Source organism: Sinocyclocheilus grahami, unplaced genomic scaffold (assembly GCF_001515645.1).
Source record: "Sinocyclocheilus grahami isolate Dianchi unplaced genomic scaffold, SAMN03320097.WGS_v1.1 scaffold36.1, whole genome shotgun sequence".
NCBI classification, from domain to species: domain Eukaryota; kingdom Metazoa; phylum Chordata; class Actinopteri; order Cypriniformes; family Cyprinidae; genus Sinocyclocheilus; species Sinocyclocheilus grahami.
This window is the reverse complement of record NW_015505215.1, coordinates 3,780,268-3,800,715: the sequence shown is the minus strand read 5'-3', so window position 1 is coordinate 3,800,715 and position 20,448 is coordinate 3,780,268. Positions and strand designations below refer to the sequence as shown.

Genomic DNA, 20,448 nt, shown 5'->3' with positions numbered 1-20,448 from the left:
AAATTGCCAAAAGTAATTTATAATATAAATGTACCCAACTGTTCAAAAGTTTGGGTCAGTAAGATTTTTTATTGTTTTTGAAAGAAGTGTCTTATGTTCATCATGGCTGCATTTATTTGATCCAAAATACTGTTAAAGCAGTAATACTGTAAAATATTTTTACAATTTTAAATAGTTTTCAAATTTAAAATAAAATTTATGAGTGATTGGAAAGCTGAATTTTCAGTTCTTTGACATTTCTTATTATTAGCAATGTTGAAAACCGTTGTTCTACTTGATCTGCGGGTAACCATGATAAAAGAAAAATTCCTGGATTCTTTGATGAATAGAAAGTTCAAACTAACAGCATTTATTTAAAATGTATTTAAACTTTAACTTTTGATCAATTGAATGCATTCTTGCTAAATACAGAGTTCTGGCATGAAAGTCTAGATGGCGCAGTACAATAGGTATAACTCAATCTGACCTAATGACATCATTATCTAATGTCATAGCTGATTGGTTCTCTCCTGTATCGGTAGCCAATGAGCTCGCTGCTCAACATTCAAATATATGACTAGTGCTTGCCGTAGCAGTTGCAGCTTGCTTCAGAAACCCTCCACCTTCCCCAGCTCCACCTGTATAGATCTGCTACGAGGTGATTCATGTATGCTATATGGGGTTATTTCATGTATGTTATATTTGCAGTAGCAATATTTCTTACATGCTCACAGCAGCATGTTGTGGATGTATTGGCAGTAGCAAATCTCGGTACTTGCTCTGCCGCAGCAGCAGAGTAGCAGATCTATTCCGGCAAGACCAAATACATTAACATTGTCATGTACATTACCTTGCCAATCCCTCCGAGAGTTGTCATGACAGAAATACAATTATTCATTTCTTTCAAATCAAAATCATACTGACATTTTCAAGGAGAGGCCTTGAATTACAGTGATATATACAGAAAGAGAGAGAGAGAGAGAAAGAGAGAGGCACTATCTGAACATCAACACAAAAGCTTATTACCATACATTCCTGAAGTACACACACAAAGTTGTTTAAACCACTGATTAAATATGGTGTATTATACCTGCACTATTTTATCTTGGGGCCGAAGTCCAGATTTCTCTGCTGGGGAGTCCTCATCCACCGCCCTGATGTACTGGCCAGATTTTGACTTCTCTGTGTGCAGGTTAAAGCCATATCCGGTGGCACCCTTCTTCATGTGACAGAGACGTGGACGCAGCTCATTCTTTGATTCCTATAAAGAGACAATAAACAAGGAAGGAAATTATTATAAAAGCTGATGCACTGATGTATCTTACACACACAAAGCAAAACATATAAATAACGAGAACATTTCAAGATATCAAATACATATCAATTTCTTGTCAATCATAATAAGATGTATCTTTAAAATGTAAACTACAGCTAAGAATTTTGTACAAAGCCAATTAAAGTCTGCAACAATCCTAATTCCCTTCCTTCACTGCAAAAGGTTCAAATCAAAACTTCACCACACACCAAAAATAAATTCTGAATTAATTCTTTCACGTTACAAATGTGCATGAGAAAATCATAATTTAACTTCCAAAGTAAAGCCACCCACCCTAATCGATACATGAACAAGTCACCTGCTTCCTGAAACATTTAAGATTCCACAATATTCTGACTGAGCAACACTTTCTAAATAAAATCTACAAAGAAATCTGTTAAACGAGAGAAATAACTTGTTTACCATTTTAAAGAGGACTCAGTACGTCAACATCCCGAGATGAAGGACAGAAAAGTAGAAGTAACTACTGACCTGTCATCTGTGTACTTCCTTCTTTAGCAAACCAGTCTGTAATATATGGCTGAAATTATACAAACAGATAAGAAACCAAACATCTACCTGCTGTACACAAGCACATATTGATTTATGGATGAGTCAAACTAAACATACAGGAACTGGCAAAGTATGAAAAGAAGTTTGTTCAAGTTTATTATAAAATTATATTAAAATTATTATATAATATAGTTTTGTTTATACTGTACAGTCCAGTCTTTTGTCTCATGTCCCATCAATAAAGCTGTAAGCATCATCAAAAACAAAACATGCTTCAGTAAAACAAATACCAATAATAACATTATTATTAATAATAATAACAATAATAAATAATAAACTACTACTGCTTATTATTATTAACAACATAATAATAAGCTATATATATATATATAGCTGATTTAGGCCAATGTTTTGTCTTATGTATCCTCACAGCCCTATCAATAAAGTTCAAATATAACAATAATAATAATAACAATAATAAATAATAAACTACTACTGCTTATTATTATTAACAACATAATAATAAGCTATATATATATATTTATATATATATATATAAATATATATATATAGCTGATTTAGGCCAATGTTTTGTCTTATGTATCCTCACAGCCCTATCAATAAAGTTCAAATATAACAATAATAATAATAACAACAACAATAACAATATATAGAGTTGATATAACCCAATGTTTTGTCTTATGCATCTCCACAGTGCCATCAATAATGCTCAAGTATAATAATAATAATAATATTATTATTAATTTAAAATTAATATAACCAAAACAGTAAACATGATACACCATTTATGAGATTAATCATGATTAGTTATTATAATCTTTACACTGACCGGTTTAAAAAAAGCTAACTCAAAATTATTACAAGTACCCCAATCACTGATACAGACCAACACTGTATCATGTGTTGATATGTCCAACACTGCCAATACCAAAGACAGCAGTACAAAGCTGCAGTGTACAGGCTACATACTTCCTGGGAGGCCTGCTCTTCTGGGAAACCCGACAGCAGTGCGAAGTGAAGGGGTTAGGACTAGGGTCACTGAATGTGCTCGACACGATTAACAATACCTGGCTCTTCAGAAAACACTAGCTGGGGGCTAACCGCAGGTCACAGATACAGCTGACAATAGCAAAGATATCTTCATTACTATCCCCCAAAGAAAAATGTGCCTGACTGTAGCCATTAATGAAAGAAAGAACTCTTCTAACAGGTGACTATGCAAAGGCAAGACCTATCTAAGCTCTGATTAGCATAGGCTTAGCCACCAGAGGCCATATGTTACGCTAAGAGTTTAATCCATCTTGCTGAACACAAGGCTGCAAATGAAGAGCTCTGTTTGTGGATGGTTTGTGGACAGTGTGGCAAAGTGGTTAAAGCACAGGCCTGGTAATCAGAGCCATGAACTATTACTAAGTGTACCCTTGATCAAAGCACTTAACCCCAGACTGCCCCAGAAAGATTGTCCCTGTAATAAGTGTACTATAAGTCACTTTGGATAAAAGCGTCAGCTAAAAGACTTACTGCTCACTATAGAGCAGTATGGTATCTAAATGTAAAAATATGTATGGCAGAAGGCCATGTGACAGAAAAGATACAGTATGGGAGTTCAGGGTTTTCCTCTTTAAGTCTGGACCATTTTTATATTTTGCTTAAGTATTTACTAAAAACAAACAATGTACATAATATTTTAAATGCTTTCATCGTGAGCATGCCTCAAAGTTAACCAGTAATTTCAAAGCTTTCTTTCCTTGCCATCTATTCAAAGTAGAATGTACATCATTCACTTAAAGGCACAATATGTACTTTTCGCCGCTGGAGGGCACGTATTCAAAATAAACAAAGCAAAGGCGTAGTTTGATGACGCCATGACTGAGAGTGGAATCATGGGAGTTGTCGTCTTCATCCCCACAACCGACGCAATCAGACGGGACTCGGGCAGAAATCATGTTCATGGATGAGCTAATGATTTATTAACATAGTAGAATGAAGCAGGGTGAGGCTGGAAGCCGTCGACGCAAAACTAGGCCGCTGAACGAGCACGACACACGGCTCGAAAGCAGCGGAGCTTTTATTATGCCACAGTCGACCGCTTCCGCTCCTTCCGGTCGTGCGTATTTGGGGGAAAAAAGCAGCGCTGTTTTATCATACTAGATACATTTGAAAGTTCTGTTATAATGCTACTCTGCGGTCTAATAAAACGCACAACATATTAAAGCGGAAACCGGAAATCGAGGGGTTATGACGTCATTGGCAGGCGACACAATGACACTATGGAAACGGTCCGTGTCACTAGTTAAAATTGCTTATTTCTCTGGATTTAAACATTCTTCGAAACATTTGGGATAATGTAAGTACACAAGTCAGCAAAATATATAACACTGTTCTAGTGGTTTTTGGATATTTTAATAAAAAAATTCTTACATATTGTGCCTTAAAGTAGGTGCTCGATCAAGAGGATGCTTAGATGAAATGCAAAAAAAAAACAGCCCACTGTCATTACTGCTTCCAAAGACATTTTAAACATTTAACATTTTAAAATTATAAAAAATATATTATTTGGGAGCAAAAATAGAAGTGTCTCAATCTTTTGCATTTCCTTGCCATCTACCAATAATTCTCCCAATGATAACATTGTTTATTATTAAATGCTCATTACAATGCTAAATGGCGATGAAAAAAATGTCTCGTCACAAACCTGGTTTATTTAAACAGTCAAGAGTCATATATGTATGACAGATAAAAATAATTGTATTAATCTATTTTTCTGCTCACTGTGTTTCTGCTGCTGTTGTTAAAATAACCACAGCATCTGTAGCTCTTGTAGCACTTTACATCTTTAGATGCTTTAGTTGCTTCTTAGAGAAGCAACAGAACAGAATGGGCTTGAATGAAGCGCATTTGGCTCTAGATGAAAATACAGAGGATATAGCACCGTAAGATCATTACCACAAACAACCCTGAGTGCTTGTGGTGCATGTGTACTGCTTCGTTGTTTTGACACGCTGCTCACTTTAACCTATAGAAACATCTTCTTTCGCCTTTCTTCACGACAATTTAAGGTATTGTTCTAGCACAAACATGCTAGACGAGTTAGCAAACAAGTTCTTGGCTTACTGACCAAACTGGCAAGCGACTAACATTAGGCCTAGGTCTTATTTCACCCTGCAAAATGGTAACTTTCCTGCCAAAGTGCTGTGGCCAAGTTCAACTATGTTTGACAGAAGGTTCACAATGTCCTGAGAGGACTGGACATACAGTCAGGGATATTATACAATGTTATCCGCTCTCTGGGTGGATTTTTTGTCAAACACGTGTGACGGTCACAATGTTTTTAAATGCGTGTGATACTATACACACAAGCAGACAGAAGATCACTCAGCATGTACTAAAAGATACACCCCGCTGTGATAAGATATACAAAGCTGTCTGATAAAGCCATAGACTTATCACTGTATTGGTTTTTCTTGTTTCTTCATTACCAATTACACGTAACCTCTGCAAACTCTTCCACCCAAGGCCACTCTTTTTGTAAGCAAATTCAGGTTAGAAATGATGAACTGAACAGATGAGATGATATAGTATGATGTGGAAATCATACTTGCTGCATTGCCACTGTATGAGAAGCAAAAGATATAAATGCAGCGGGTGAGGAGAGCTGATGGCTCCGGCATATCTCTGTTTGGCCAAGTCGGGTGTGAGTAAGGGGAGAATTGTGGGAAAGGACTTGGGTGTGGACTGCTATCTCTGAGAAGGGTTTGGAAGGGGCCCACACATTCACAATGCAGAGCTTTGATAGATCCCTGGAACACTGCAATTTGATTTTATTAAAGAAATCTTATCAAATCCACATGAAGAGAGGATACTCAAAAGAAAAATATTATACATATGATTAAGATAAAATTAGGTAAAAGTCACAAACTCTGTCGAGAAGACTTATTTCATCCCAAAATCCCATGAAAAGTAAAAAAAAAGAATGAAGCCTATTTTTAGAATACATTTTCTTTGGCATTATTTTTATGACAATAATAATTCTAATTATATTAATGAAAAAAATATTCTCTATTTTCATTTTTAACAATTATACATCATGGTAATTACTTTGTACTACCTTTAATGTATACTAATGTTACAAATTGTAAAATGTACTTATGTACAATATTTTTAAAGGTGTCATGAGCATGTTTTTGTTAAAAAGCTTGTTAATCATTTTGTACATTCTTATTTGGTACAGAATGGTTTATTCCACAAATGTTCAAACTACTGTTTATCGAACCCATGTTTAGATTAGAAAAAAAGAGATACTTTTACATTTGATATGGGCTTATTATAGATCTGTGTCTGATTACTCATAAGAGCAGGAGTTTCATTTGAGATTGAGAGGATCTTTTTTGTGACCAGTTTTGCGAGCAGAGCAAAACAACCTCAACAAAAACTGAAATGAGATGAGAGGAAATAAGCCTATTCTTTATATTTCATGAAGCATTCAAGCTTATAACGAAACTAGTTTCTAACAATAAACTAGCATTCAACTATGACATGCAATAATGCAGTATGTGATGAAAGCCTGTGATCTTTTGTTGTTATGCATGAAACTCACAAAGTTCCTTTTCATGTAGAGTTCCTTTTGCTGACTAGATAGTCTCCATCTTGGCCTCCTTTTGCCCTTAGGTTATTTCAATATAGGAAGCTGAAGTCAACAGAGGAAATAATTTCCCCCTGTCTACAGTAGATGTGGGGAAGAGTCATTTTAAAGCTACAGTGTCTGACAAAGACCTTCATTCACTGCCAATCCTCCTGAAGGTCTGTGTGACATAATACCCTGTGGCCTTCAAAGTGACTATTGGCAAAGAGGTCAATCACTGATTACAGAGAAAAATGAAAATGTAGTGATAACTTTTATACTTATCTCTCCTTGACTTCTCACATACTGTGAGAGTTAAACAGACAAGTGTTCTTGTTGATTTTAAGCAAGTTCCCAAAAGGAGAAATTTTCAAATACTGCAATGCTTAGTCTTTTTCAGACATTTACAAAGAATGTGGACTGAAGTTTCCAGCTTCAAAAAGGATGCAACATTGCATAAATTTATCATCAATGTGTGGATTCTTTTCTAGATCGCCTGAAGTCATATGATAGGTTTGTGCGAGGAACACAATGAGTGATATAAGTGCATCATAACATCAGAACATTACGACATGTATGACATTACATAAACTCATCATGATATAATTCCCCAAGCGTTTATTACCACAACGGAGACAAACTCACACCACAGCCAAGCAGCATACATAATTCATCATTTTTTAAATCTGTGCTAATTTTTTCATGTGGAAAATAAACACGGTCATCAATCCACAATGAGCATGAGTGTATAGATATTCAGTGTATAGCTTTCAGATTACTGACGTTTACTCAAAAAAATTAACATTATGTCAACATTTACTCATCCTCACATCGTTCCAAACCTATTACCTTTCTTTCATCTTGGAACACACAAAAAAAGGTATTTTGAAGAAAAATTTAATTTTTTCCCCCATACAGTCGACAGTACAATGTCAGTAGGGTTCAAAATAACACTAGACATCATGTGACTTTAAAAAAAAACATTCAGACAATTTTCTTTTGTGTTCCATTGAAGAATGAAAGTCATACAGGTTTGAAACGACTTGAGGGTGAGTAAAAGAATTATGGACTTTTTATTTTTGGTCGCATACCATTAAAGGGCGAAAAAAGTCATATGATGCGATTTCAAGTTGTCCTTTCTCTTTGGAGTGTTACAAGCTGATTGTGCATAGATAAGATCCCTGAAGTTGCAAAGACTAAAGTCTCAAAACCAAAGAGATATTCTTTATCAAAGTAAGACTCTGCCACGCCCCCCTAAAACGGCTCGTTCTAACACGCCCCCACATATCTACCTCACTATGTGGAAATATTTGCATAATGCGGCCCAAATGTGCACGCAAAGAAAGAAGGCGTGGTTTCAGTAACCGCAGTTAGTGTTGATGCAGCATGTCAGGGAGACGCTGTGTGTTTCTAGGCGAAAACAAAAGCACTTTATTTGGCCTTCCGAAAGTGATGCATTTAGGAATCTTTAAGATGACTTAATGGTATGTGCTTGTGGTGTTCGGCCAATCACAATGCACTGGGTCAGCTGGCCAATCAGAGCAGACTGCGCTTGTCGGAAGGAGGGACTTTGTAGAAAACGAAGCGTTTGAGAGAGGCGGGGCATATAGGACCTACAATAATGTACAGTATTTGAAAAATAATGTGTTTTTTGAACATTAAAGCATGTCAACATATTCTGATAAACCAAATACACAAAATAATGATCTTTAAAAAAAGCATCATATGACCCCTTTAAGTAAACCTGTTTGTCACAAGCAGAGTGTGGAAAGGCCCTAACCGAACCCATCTCCAGCTCACGGCAGGCCTCAGTAAATCCCCCACCAGCCCTATAAAGATACTATAGTTCAATAATCCAAAGGTTAATGACTTTATAGCTCACTTTAGTAACTCATAATCTTGTCCTTGGTTTGCTCAACTCTTGAAGCGATGATTGAAAACAATAATTAGGCCTATCCTTAAACATAACCTGGGTTTTCCAAGTAAACAAGCTTTATTTAAAACCTTCCTATTACGTTATGTGGTATACTGGCATATTGGTTCAGCAAAAGCAATAAAGGAACATTTTTATTAGTATGACTCAAAATATTGATTACATAAATATGAAGATGAGCAGAGCTGGCAAAGGAACCATAAATATATTTACAGGCCTGAGGCTTTGGATCCAAGATCAACAGCCAATAATTAACCTACAGAGATTTGAAAACTGCCAACCAACAGCAAAATGCACAGACAGGTACCAAGAGGAGTGAGGTGAAGACTAATACGATTGGTGTAACTGCTCATGTCATCTCAAAATGCAGCAGACCACAGCAGGAAAACAGTGATCTTGTAACCAAGGAAGTGGTTTATTCAAATGTGAGAACATCCCTCGCTCTCTCGCAAAGTTACACATTTAGCTTGAGAGTTTACTTTAGAAATTTTTAGTGGTGAACATCTAGAGAATAGCTAGCGGTTGCCAAACACACCCTAAGATGTTGTATTGTTTCTGCTGAAATGTATTGCTGTCAGAGATTAAACTTTTTTTTTAACTGAATAAAATGTACATTTGTGCTTTGCCCATAAAAAGTTTCCTTCAATGATACTAGTGTGTTGGAAGTGGTTTCCAAGGTACTTCTATGTGGTTGCTAAGGTATTCGGAAGGTTTTTGGTGGTTGCTAGGGTGTAGTGATGTTGCTCTAGGTAATTGCTAGGTGGTTGCTTAACAGCCCAATTAAAAAAAAAAAAAAAACCATATATGATATTTTGGCCCCTATATATTTCCTCAATGATTTAGGTTTATGGGAAAATTAAAAGTTTGTGGGAATTTCTGTCTATTTAATCGACCACCATGCAAAAATCACGTTTACTTAGAAATGAACAGGAAACCTTTTGTCAATAAGCTGTACAATTTCAGGAAACATTCATATCCATAGCACAAACAGAAAATTACACATTTATAATTACGATTGTCAATAATAATTTTAATTCCCTAACCCTAAATAGAAAAAAGTGAGAAAATTAGCTGGTAGAAAATCAAGGTTAAAATACATAATATATTGCAAGGATTCTACAGCAGGGCTCGCAAAATTTCAAAATCTCTGGTAGCCCTTCGGGTAGGCATTCTTCAGAATTTGGTTGCCCAAAATAAATTTAAATAGCCTGCAGACAAATCAGCTTGAACAAAAAACTTCAGTGATTGTATTTTTATTTTTTTTCAAATAACATGTCAGGAGAGTAGGGGTGCAACGGATAACAAAACGCAAGGCTCTGATCATATTACAGATTTGGCGTCACAGATCTTATCATTTTACTGATGAGCAAAAAATATGGTTCTTTATTATTTAAATAACACTTATTATTTAAAGAACACTTTACTACTTCAATACCACAGCAAAAACTAGTAGCATAGGAATGTAACAATTCACTCAACACAAGATGTGATACAATTCTTGATACTGATTTCATGATATGATTTTCCTCACAATTTTTTTTTTTAACAAAATGAGATTTAAGGCAAATTATAAATGAAAAGGTGTCCTTTTATTATTTCTTAGACAAAATGCTGCACATTACTTTGTGAAACTGAAATATGTCAAATAATAAAACTAGGCCTATAACTTAAAAATTTTAAACAAATCCCAAATCAAATAAATAAATAATACAAATAAAACAAATATCTTAATATAAACAAACTAAGGCTTCGCTTTTGCTCTTTTCATTTAAAATTAGAGGCAACCACTGTGTTTTAATCACAATCCAAACAAAGATGCTAAATAAATATTATCAAGACTGTAAAATTTACGGAATGGTCTGACTTTAGCTTTGTGAAACTATACTGCATAAAAAAATCCTCTCTGACAGCAGGTAGCGCTTGTGGAACAGCAGGTATTTATAGGCTGCTACCCCTTTAAGACCGAATGCACTTAATGACGCACATGCGATTTCTTTCTCCACTGTTTACGTTCACTTAAAGTTGCAGTAGGAGATCTTGGAAAATGCTAACTTTAGCCTGATAGCACTGAAAGCAAACGTCCCACCTCCCTGCAATCGCCGTCCAAAGCCACGCACCCTGAACGCATATATGCTCACAGACCAGAACAGAGCTCCGGACATCACGTGACCCATTTTGTTTACACCACCATGCTGGCAGGCATTCGGGAGCAAATATTAAATTAATGGCGCCAGCATGAGTTTCAAGGCAACAGAGTTCACTGCGTACTTTAGTTCAAAAGACATAGACCTGTACATAGCAAAATTTAATAGATTAAGAATAACAGATCCCTATAATGCCCCCGTGGTGCTTTTAACGTGTATCAATAAAGGAACGGATAGATTTCCTGACCTGCAGTATCCTGATATCTACAACTACCTCATCAACTTTCCCTCCTAACGTTGCTCCAGAAACTCTTTAAAAGCCTACAAAAGCCTGGAGGGGTACAAATGGACGCAATCTAAATTTTTGATGAATATTCAACCTGCTATGTCGTCACTGGAAGGGTAAGTCAACTGTGTTGTTAGCTAACGTAATCGACCCTAGCTGTCCTTGTAGGTAGCCAGCATATCACTGTGAGTACAGTAGACATTATAAATGTTATGAAATCTTACCCGTTTAATCCCAAATTTTGTGTTGGTTGGCATGTTTTATTGCAGTGAACCATTTTAGTTGTCTATCGGGATCCTTAGGAACACGATAAAATGATTTCCCCTTTGCTTTATGGGACAATAGCGTATACAGGTGTATCTCAATAAATTAGAATGTCGTGGGAAAGTTCATTTATTTCAGTAATTCAACTAAATGCGTATTTTTGAATTAAAGATAACTTATAGATTTCATATGGGCTGCTTTTGGTGCTTGAAACTTTTTTTTGTGTGTGTTTTACGAATAAGATAGACTACAAGGTTAAGAAGCTTACTTAAATGTAAAATGTTTTTTCTCTATTTTGCGATAAAAGACTGCTTCCGTTTACTGATCACGTCTCGGGTGGATTGCATGTTGTTTTCTTGCGCGGCTGGATGTTGGACTCATGAAAAATAATCACGTTGTTTGTATTTGCCAAAACTGATTTACTGAAGTCAAAAGTACATGATTTTCTGAGGGGCAGTGGCAGAGCCAGGATGTTTTTATAGGGGTGGCCAGGGAGGGGCCAGCAACCAGTCTGGGGTGGCACAGAAATCTTCATTATTTCAATATAAAAATGTGATTGACTTTAAAGTATTGGACTGTTTTAGTACCTAAAACACAACTGAATACAATTAATTTCTACCAGAGACAACATTACTACAATAGGCTACATCAGCGGTTCCCAATTCCAGTCGCCCATTTCATATGTATCTCTTATCATGTGAGACGTTTGTTCTATTTGACCGTAAGCGCCCTGCGAAGTGGACATCACCGGATATTCTGCCATTCAGTTCGAAGCGAGCATATATATATATATATATATATATATATATATATATATATATATACACAAAGGGCATTAAAATGTGAGAGACGTAAATTTAAATAGTATTTATTTACAGAGGTATATATTATGTCACACTTCTCTAGTAAGTTTCTTCTGTGTGTGAAGACACTACTCAGCGCAAATCCGTGAATGACTGTTCCGAAGTGAAGTAAACTTCAACGGACTTCCCCTGCTCAGGGAGTAGGGAGCAATGAACACTGTGTAGGGATCATGTCGATCGGAACACAGTTCATGCACGTAGCTCACTTCTAACAAGCTGGTAATCTGAATCGGGTGTGTTAACTAAGCGAGACATGCAAAATATGCAGAGCAGGGTGCGCAAGGACTGGAATTGGGAACCGCTGGGCTACATCATGTGTCATTCACCAGTGAGAAAACTTTAAAAGTACTACAATACCAGGAAGGAAGATTGGGTTGTTGATGTTTGGAAGGTAAGTAAGTGCGCAAGACTGTCCCAGCTCTTAAAAACGCCGAAGCGCAGTGCCCTTAATGCTAGAGGTCGACCGATATTGTTTTTTTTTGACAGCCGATGCCGATATCTTAGAGAGCAGGGTGGTCGATGGCTGATATAAAGCTGATCTATATAAGCATATTTTTTATTTTAATTATAATTTTTATTTATTTTAATTAATGTTTGAGAAACTTGAAATTTAGTACCTAAAACCCAACTGAATACAATTAATTTCTACCAGAGACAACATTACTACAATAGGCTACATCAGCGGTTCCCAATTCCAGTCGCCCATTTCATATGTATCTCTTATCATGTGAGACGTTTGTTCTATTTGACCGTAAGCGCCCTGCGAAGTGGACATCACCGGATATTCTGCCATTCAGTTCGAAGCGAGCATATATATATATATATATATATATATATATATATATATACACACAAAGGGCATTAAAATGTGAGAGACGTAAATTTAAATAGTATTTATTTACAGAGGTATATATTACGACCGATATTGTTTTTTTTTGACAGCCGATGCCGATATCTTAGAGAGCAGGGTGGTCGATGGCTGATATAAAGCTGATCTATATAAGCATATTTTTTATTTTAATTATAATTTTTATTTATTTTAATTAATGTTTGAGAAACTTGAAATAATTTGAAAATGAATTATATTAAAAATAAATGTGTAAAATAAACATACTTATACTTATAGATGACAACGTCCTGCTTCTATAATTCTATTACAGTATTTTACACAAATAAAGAAATATTTTAAAATATATAAACATATGACAAAGTGCACAAATGCATAAATCCGCATAGTTTGAAAAAACGAGTTTAAAGTTAATCGCGCGTCTCCAGTGAAGCTAAACTCTCCTCATGTCTGGATTCAATTCGCACGGATTGACTGTCACGCAGAGCACACGCTATCAGGCAATATATACAAATGCACACTTCACAAGATCTCACAACTGGATTCGACTAAGTCTGCAAGGTTTGTGAAATTAAATGTTCATTAGTCATTTAAAGGGTTGTTTAAATGATATGCGTATTTGCTGAATGCTGATGGCAAACGAGAAAGTATTATGTCTGCCTTTCTGTTACTAATAAAATAAAAGCAATCGTTATAATACTTTTTGTATACCTTTTAATTCATTTGTTCAACAGTTCTATCTGATTATTAGACAGACTTCTATCTGTTTTAGGCAGAACTGTTAAATGACAACAACAACAAACAATGAAGAGGGAGAATGTGAGCACTGTGTGCTCTGGCGCTGCCGTTCTCAGCACCGTCAAAATAAAAGTCCGGCTTGCCGTCAAAATGCCGTTGCCTCGAACACATCGGCCAGGCAGAAAAACGTATTGGCCGATGCCGATATTTGAAAATGCCAAATATCGGCCGATATATCGGCCTTGGCGATATATCGGTCGACCACTACTTAACGCACACTAAATCCACACTCATCCCATCATGCATCATGTTGTAGAAATAAGCTTGTTCGAGATGCATCAGCGTTGCGCAGACCTATCGGCGTATGACATCAAAGTACCCCAAGAGTCATAATAGAGCAGATGACTCTTTATGCTTTTGAATCGCTCTCGCGGTACTTTCATGTCATATGCCAATCGGTCAGCGCAGAACTGATGCATCTCGAACAAGCCTAATATCTCTATGGGTTTGAGACTAATCTTTGCGACTTCACGGATCTTCTGTATGCACAAACAGCTTTTAACACTCCAAAGACAAAGTAAAACATGAAATCGCATCATATGACCCCTTTAAAAGGCACAATATGTAAATTTAGCCACTAGAAGTCGCATTTTCAAAACAATAGGCTCGTTTGAGATGCGGCTAGCCTCGCCTGAAAGTTAGGAGAGAGTAGGTGGCTGCAGTGAGGGGAGGAGTGAAATAAGCGCAGTCAAGACTGACAGTTCTGACCTCTCGAAGTGGAACAGATACCTACGAGATCAAAGACAGATATCGCGTTATTCACAATCATGCGCTGTGTTGCTGATAAACATGATATCATTTCAGTTCTGTTGCTTTTATATGAAAACAAGTATGATGAACAAGACACTCAAAGTACTTGCTATTTATTCCATTCGAAAGACGTATTTATCATCCATTTTTACTTTAATACATTTATTTTAGATTTTTTTTAGAAATATGAGAACGATCACATATCTCACACAGAGACTGCACTGGCATGGTGTTTGGGAATATTCATGCATAATTTAAACAATCACATGATATCAGATAAAACAAATACAACATTTTAGAAGAGAACGCAACATCACGGTTGTTTGAACCAATGAGCATTGTGTCGTCGGCGAGTCATTTCCCATCGTGCTTTTGGTCAGCGCAGCTGGGGGAGACAACTGCGCTCGACTGCACGACCGCTTTTTATTTTAGATAAATGATGATCTTTGATCTTTCTATTCATCAAAGAATCCTGAAAAAAATTTACTCAGCCGTTTTAAATATTGACAATAATATAATAATATTAAGAAATGTTTCTTGAACAGCAAATCATTGACCGCTTTAGTCAATGTCAAAATAATTGAGCTGGCCAATCAAATCAAAGTAGGCAGGATTTACCGTTCACAGAAGCAAGCATCAGTTTAATGCTGAAAGAGAGCGAGGTAAGATGGAAACTACAAATAATTTAATATTAGTCTACTGTTTTACAATAGAAATAAGGCCATTTTGAGAGAGAGATTAAAGTTGCATCTGTGTGTCTCTCTCTACAAACAATGAAGCTGTAAGTTTAATTACTTAAAAACAGCGATTTTACCTTCTCGTTGCTGAGAAATAGCCTATAATGTCCATTTCTAATTATTGGGGGGGACTTGTCCCCCTCAGTGTCTATGGTGGTTACAGCCCTGCAGTACAGTGATTACGACCACTTTCACCAGTCTATAACTGTAACATTGGTGAAGTTAGGAAGTAGGCCACTTCCATCTTTTTATCGTCTAATTAAAACGACGCTAACCTGATTAATAAATAAAACACTGACTGAACAGCATAGTCCCTTTACTGCAAACACACAGAATGACAAGCACACAATGTAGTTATTGATATCAACATCACATGCCACTTATTATAAATAGAATCAAAGCAAACTATTGAGGATTGTTCCAAAGAAACATACCCTTTTCTTTCCTTAAGAATCCTGAAAAAAATTTACTCAGCCGTTTTAAATATTGACAATAATATAATAATATTAAGAAATGTTTCTTGAACAGCAAATCATTGACCGCTTTAGTCAATGTCAAAATAATTGAGCTGGCCAATCAAATCAAAGTAGGCGGGATTTACCGTTCACAGAAGCAAGCGTCAGTTTAATGCTGAAAGAGAGCGAGGTAAGATGGAAACTACAAATAATTTAATATTAGTCTACTGTTTTACAATAGAAATAAGGCCATTTTGAGAGAGAGATTAAAGTTGCATCTGTGTGTCTCTCTCTACAAACAATGAAGCTGTAAGTTTAATTACTTAAAAACAGCGATTTTACCTTCTCGTTGCTGAGAAATAGCCTATAATGTCCATTTCTAATTATTGGGGGGGACTTGTCCCCCTCAGTGTCTATGGTGGTTACAGCCCTGCAGTACAGTGATTACGACCACTTTCACCAGTCTATAACTGTAACATTGGTGAAGTTAGGAAGTAGGCCACTTCCATCTTTTTATCGTCTAATTAAAACGACGCTAACCTGATTAATAAATAAAACACTGACTGAACAGCATAGTCCCTTTACTGCAAACACACAGAATGACAAGCACACAATGTAGTTATTGATATCAACATCACATGCCACTTATTATAAATAGAATCAAAGCAAACTATTGAGGATTGTTCCAAAGAAACATACCCTTTTCTTTCCTCCCAACACACCTGCATTTCTGACGAATTATGCGAAGGAATCATTATCAGAGAATGATTCAAATATCTGCAATGTCAGGAAATATTCCAGACTCAGACATTGATCTAATTTTCATAAATCATCTGTTTTGCCTCTTTTTCATCATTTATTGCTAAACACAATGCGAGCAAGCTGTCTGAGTGTAATCTGCTCTGAAAACTCATCTCAGTAAGTAAACAGCATCACGCAGGGCACTGCCATCAAGAACAAAGCTTAGTCTGGGTTTAACTGACAGCCGATCCAAGGATGTTCCCTCCAGTGGCATTTTACTTCTGAATGATCACAGAGAGGAAGGATGGGACACAGGAGGGTGAGAGGAAAACGACACAACAGAAGGGCCATTCATGGTTGACTGAGGGCTTCAAAAACACTTTGATAATTGCTGGAAAGAAATGTGATTACGATCCATATTGTTCCGGAGACTCTAAATAACTGTTATTGAGCAGAGGCCTTCTGTGGTCCGCCAGGTTTATGATGATTAAAGTTATTTCTGGCTCATGCCACATAATCAGAAAAGGGACTGACAAACACTGTCAATGTCACTGTCAATGTCTTTATGTAAAAGAATAACTAGCATCAAAACTGCACACTTGACATTTGCTTTTGCTGTGCCGGCACTTTCGAAAACTTAGTTGCCTTCTATAGTAACTTTTAACTAGATTTTCTAAAGAAAATGTAAGTGGGGCTTGCCTGTGCAAAAACGCAGTCACTAGAGTATTCTGGGTGGTTGCTAGGGATCTGTGTCACTCCCAAATGTCTATGATAATCTCTAAATAATCCATATTATTTGAGCAATCATTCAAGTTATTGAGGTGCTTGCTTTATTAGGTTTGATCTTCAGTAACTTCTCCAAGCCTGATGGCACATCCTAATCTGTTACATAGGATGAAAAAAATCTCAATCCTACTCTGTGGGCTTCTCTCTCTCTAATCTTGCTTCTGCACCCAAACAAAGAGTAACTTTCCATAATAACCCCCTTCACTGCTCAAGGATCTCCAAGGCAAGGGATTAAAACTTTATTGTGGTCAGCTTAGTCTGCTGGCTTTTGTCCTCATCTCGAACAATTACAACTCAAGAAAACCATGAAGTAGATTTAGTACAATGTTTTATTTACCGTCTAACTGATAGAGCTCCATTGAAAGTCAATGGGAAAAAAAATAAATCAATAAAGTGCCTCCAATGACTTTGACTGAATGAAAATTAAATGAATGTGGATAATAGGGCATCATCTTAAAGGGATTTGTCCTCATTTTCTCATCCTCATGTTGTTCCAAAACATAAAAGAATATATTTTGAGATTAGGTTAGTTTTTTTTTTTCATGTCTGCACAATGACAATCAATAGGATCCAAAGTGATTTGGTTCCTCAAGTTATTTAAATGATCTTATTTTGTGTTCTGCAGAAGAAAGTCAAACGGGTTTGGAACAACATGAGGGTGAGCAAATGATGACAGAATTTTCATTTTTGGGTATATTTGTCCCATGAAAGAGAACGTTGCCCACTGAAAGGCCTTCAGATTAACATCTATTCTTATTGCACAATTGGTGCAACTGCAAATCACTTGCAAGACCTTGTACTGTTACATAAAAATGTTGTATCACTTGAAAGCCATGCAAATGACCTATACACTCTACATGATTATGTAATCTTAAAACTTCAACAATGGTAAATGATCAAAGAGCTCAGTTATGACACTCGATATGACGTGTATCTGATCTATGAGAATCATTTTTCCACTTCTTCCTTATAGACAGCTCTCAGTTATCATTTACTGGCCAAATAACAATACCTTCTAATAAGTAACATCGTATTGCTAATTTACTATGCATGAATGAATAGCATTAGTATTATTATTTATTAAGTAATCAGGCCTTCACTATCTATGATGTAATGGAATTTGGCTAATGCAGCTGATCACAGGTGCCGTTCCCCAAAAGGCGGAAAACATGTTTGACTGTCCTAATGTCTGACAGGTCAGACTGGAAGCAATGTGAAAACCAGTGAGACCCGTGATGCAACACAAAGAATATCTGATTTAAAAAAAATGTAAATGTCCTCAAACGTTTCAGAAGGGTTGTTCATTTCCCCACCAAACAATATGTTGTTATGGGCACATATCCACAAAAAGTGGCCTGGTCGTCAAACTATGTGCAATGAAACTTGCCATAAGAAAATGTGAAAATTAGCTTCTCTGTGGACATGTTCTGCTGGGAATATAATATTGGTAACTAGTAGAATATTATTAAGTTATACAAAAATGTACTCTATGAAATCCAATTCATACAAAAATTGACTTGAATACACATCTGCTATGATGAACATGTTTTTAATTGTTGAATTAAAAGTCATTTTGATAGCTTTTGTGTGGATTAAAGTCAAAAATCAAAATGTCAAATGTGGTTGGCTATAACTTTCCAGCCAGAGATTAAAAAAAAAAAAAAAGGCAAAGTCAAAAGTATTAAACTCCTAAAAACTATTAATTTCTGTAAACTCAAGTGTATTTAAAGTCCAGTTAAAGTATTTTAGTTCAATGGTTACACTACTTGACATTTTGAGAGTTACTGAATCAGAATATAAGTGGAAATGTTTTAGGCCTACAAACATTCTTTCAAAAATGTATGTAACCAACATGAATGTGAAGATACAAAATATTTATATAAAAGTGTATTTTAAAAAGTGGATTTATCATCTTTAATGATCTCGAACATCCTTATTTGACATTAACCTACATATACACATATTTACTATGTCATGCTAGGAATTATATACCCAAAGTGTACGGGGACACCTGTCAAACTTGACTCATGTGCAGTAAAGTCAAAAATAAAAATGTCAAATGTGGTTGGCTATAACTTTCCAGCCAAAAATTAAAAAAAAAAAAAAAGGTCAAGTCAAAAGTATTAAACTCCTGAAAAAAGTCAAGTCAAAAGTATTAAACTCCTGAAAACTATTAATTTCTGTAAACTCAAGTGTATTTAAAGTCCAGTTAAAGTATTTTAGTTCAATGGTTACACCACTTGACATTTTGAGAGTTACTGAATCAGAATATAAGTGGAAATGTTTTAGGCCTACAAACATTCTTTCAAAAATGTATGTAACCAACATGAATGTGAAGATACAAAATATTTATATAAAAGTGTATTTTAAAAAGTGGATTTATCATCTTTAATGATCTCGAACATCCTTATTTGACATTAACCTACATATACACATATTTACTATGTCATGCTAGGAATTATATACCCAAAGTGTACGGGGACACCTGTCAAACTTGACTCATGTGCAGAAGTCTCAACTTCTCTCGCATCTTAAGATCCAAAATGATCTTTTAAGGGATGGAAATTTGCTCATAAAAGCTGTTCGTTTAGTTGAACTCACCTTGGAGCTCACGCTCAGTCTATCCGTGCGTATGTCCCCGTTTGTTTCCGGGACAGGGGTGGACTCCCTTGGTGTCTCGTTCTTCACTTCGTCTTCATGGTCCGATCCAGCACTGCTCGCTATCGGTATGCCATCAGTCACATACTCTTTCTGGCACTTCAAGTTGTGCTTCTGCAGCAGTTCTGCGGTCTCAGAATCCATCACGATGAGCTCTAGCTGGTCCGTGATGTCTCGTATGCGGGACACCACCTGTTGATGCTTCTCGTCCTCCACATTCTCCCCGTTCACGAACACCAGTTTGTCCCCGGCCAGCAGACCCGCGGCGGCGGCCGGGGAGTCGGCCTCCACATGCCGAATGAACTGACCTGGCTTGTTCTTTTCGCCGTGGAGATGAAACCCGTAGCCGTTATCCCCTTTTTCTAAGACGCACAGCTTTGGCCTGAGGTCGCTGGACATTTTAAAACTTTAAGACTTACAGATACACAAAAGCAGCAGTCCGGCTAAACTGAAAGTCGGAGGCAACAACGAAAAGTAGTTATGTGAAGAGAAAACTCCCACTCCGCCCACTCTGCGTCTTCACTGTGTTGCAACGCTACAAGTCAAATCGCAGTTTTCTTTGAAGTGTAGACAGTCAGCGCTTCACGGACCCGCCTCCGTCTGTTGCTCTCACTGATTGGAACGTTCACCTGTCAATCAGAAGAACGTCATGGCGCGAGTTCTCTGGCACGGTAAAAGGGGCTCTGAGTGTTTTTTTTTATTATTATTATTATTTATTTTGTTCTACATTGTGACTG

The 20,448-nt window shown here is 36.5% G+C and overlaps 1 protein-coding gene across 1 annotated transcript in view; it reads right to left on the bottom strand.

Annotated features, from left to right (window-relative positions):
- The window catches only part of LOC107581587 (Na(+)/H(+) exchange regulatory cofactor NHE-RF1-like), a 29,346-nt gene extending 9,041 nt beyond the window's left edge, over nucleotides 1–20,305 (bottom strand). Inside the window, exons 1-2 of the mRNA XM_016267211.1 lie at nucleotides 19,655–20,305; nucleotides 1,070–1,240 (exon numbers count right to left, since the gene is read on the bottom strand). Coding sequence (XP_016122697.1) covers nucleotides 1,070–1,240; nucleotides 19,655–20,110 — 627 coding nt within the window. The 5' untranslated portion in view covers nucleotides 20,111–20,305. The remainder of the gene's footprint in view (nucleotides 1–1,069; nucleotides 1,241–19,654) is intronic.
- Nucleotides 20,306–20,448: the final 143 nt, after the last annotated feature.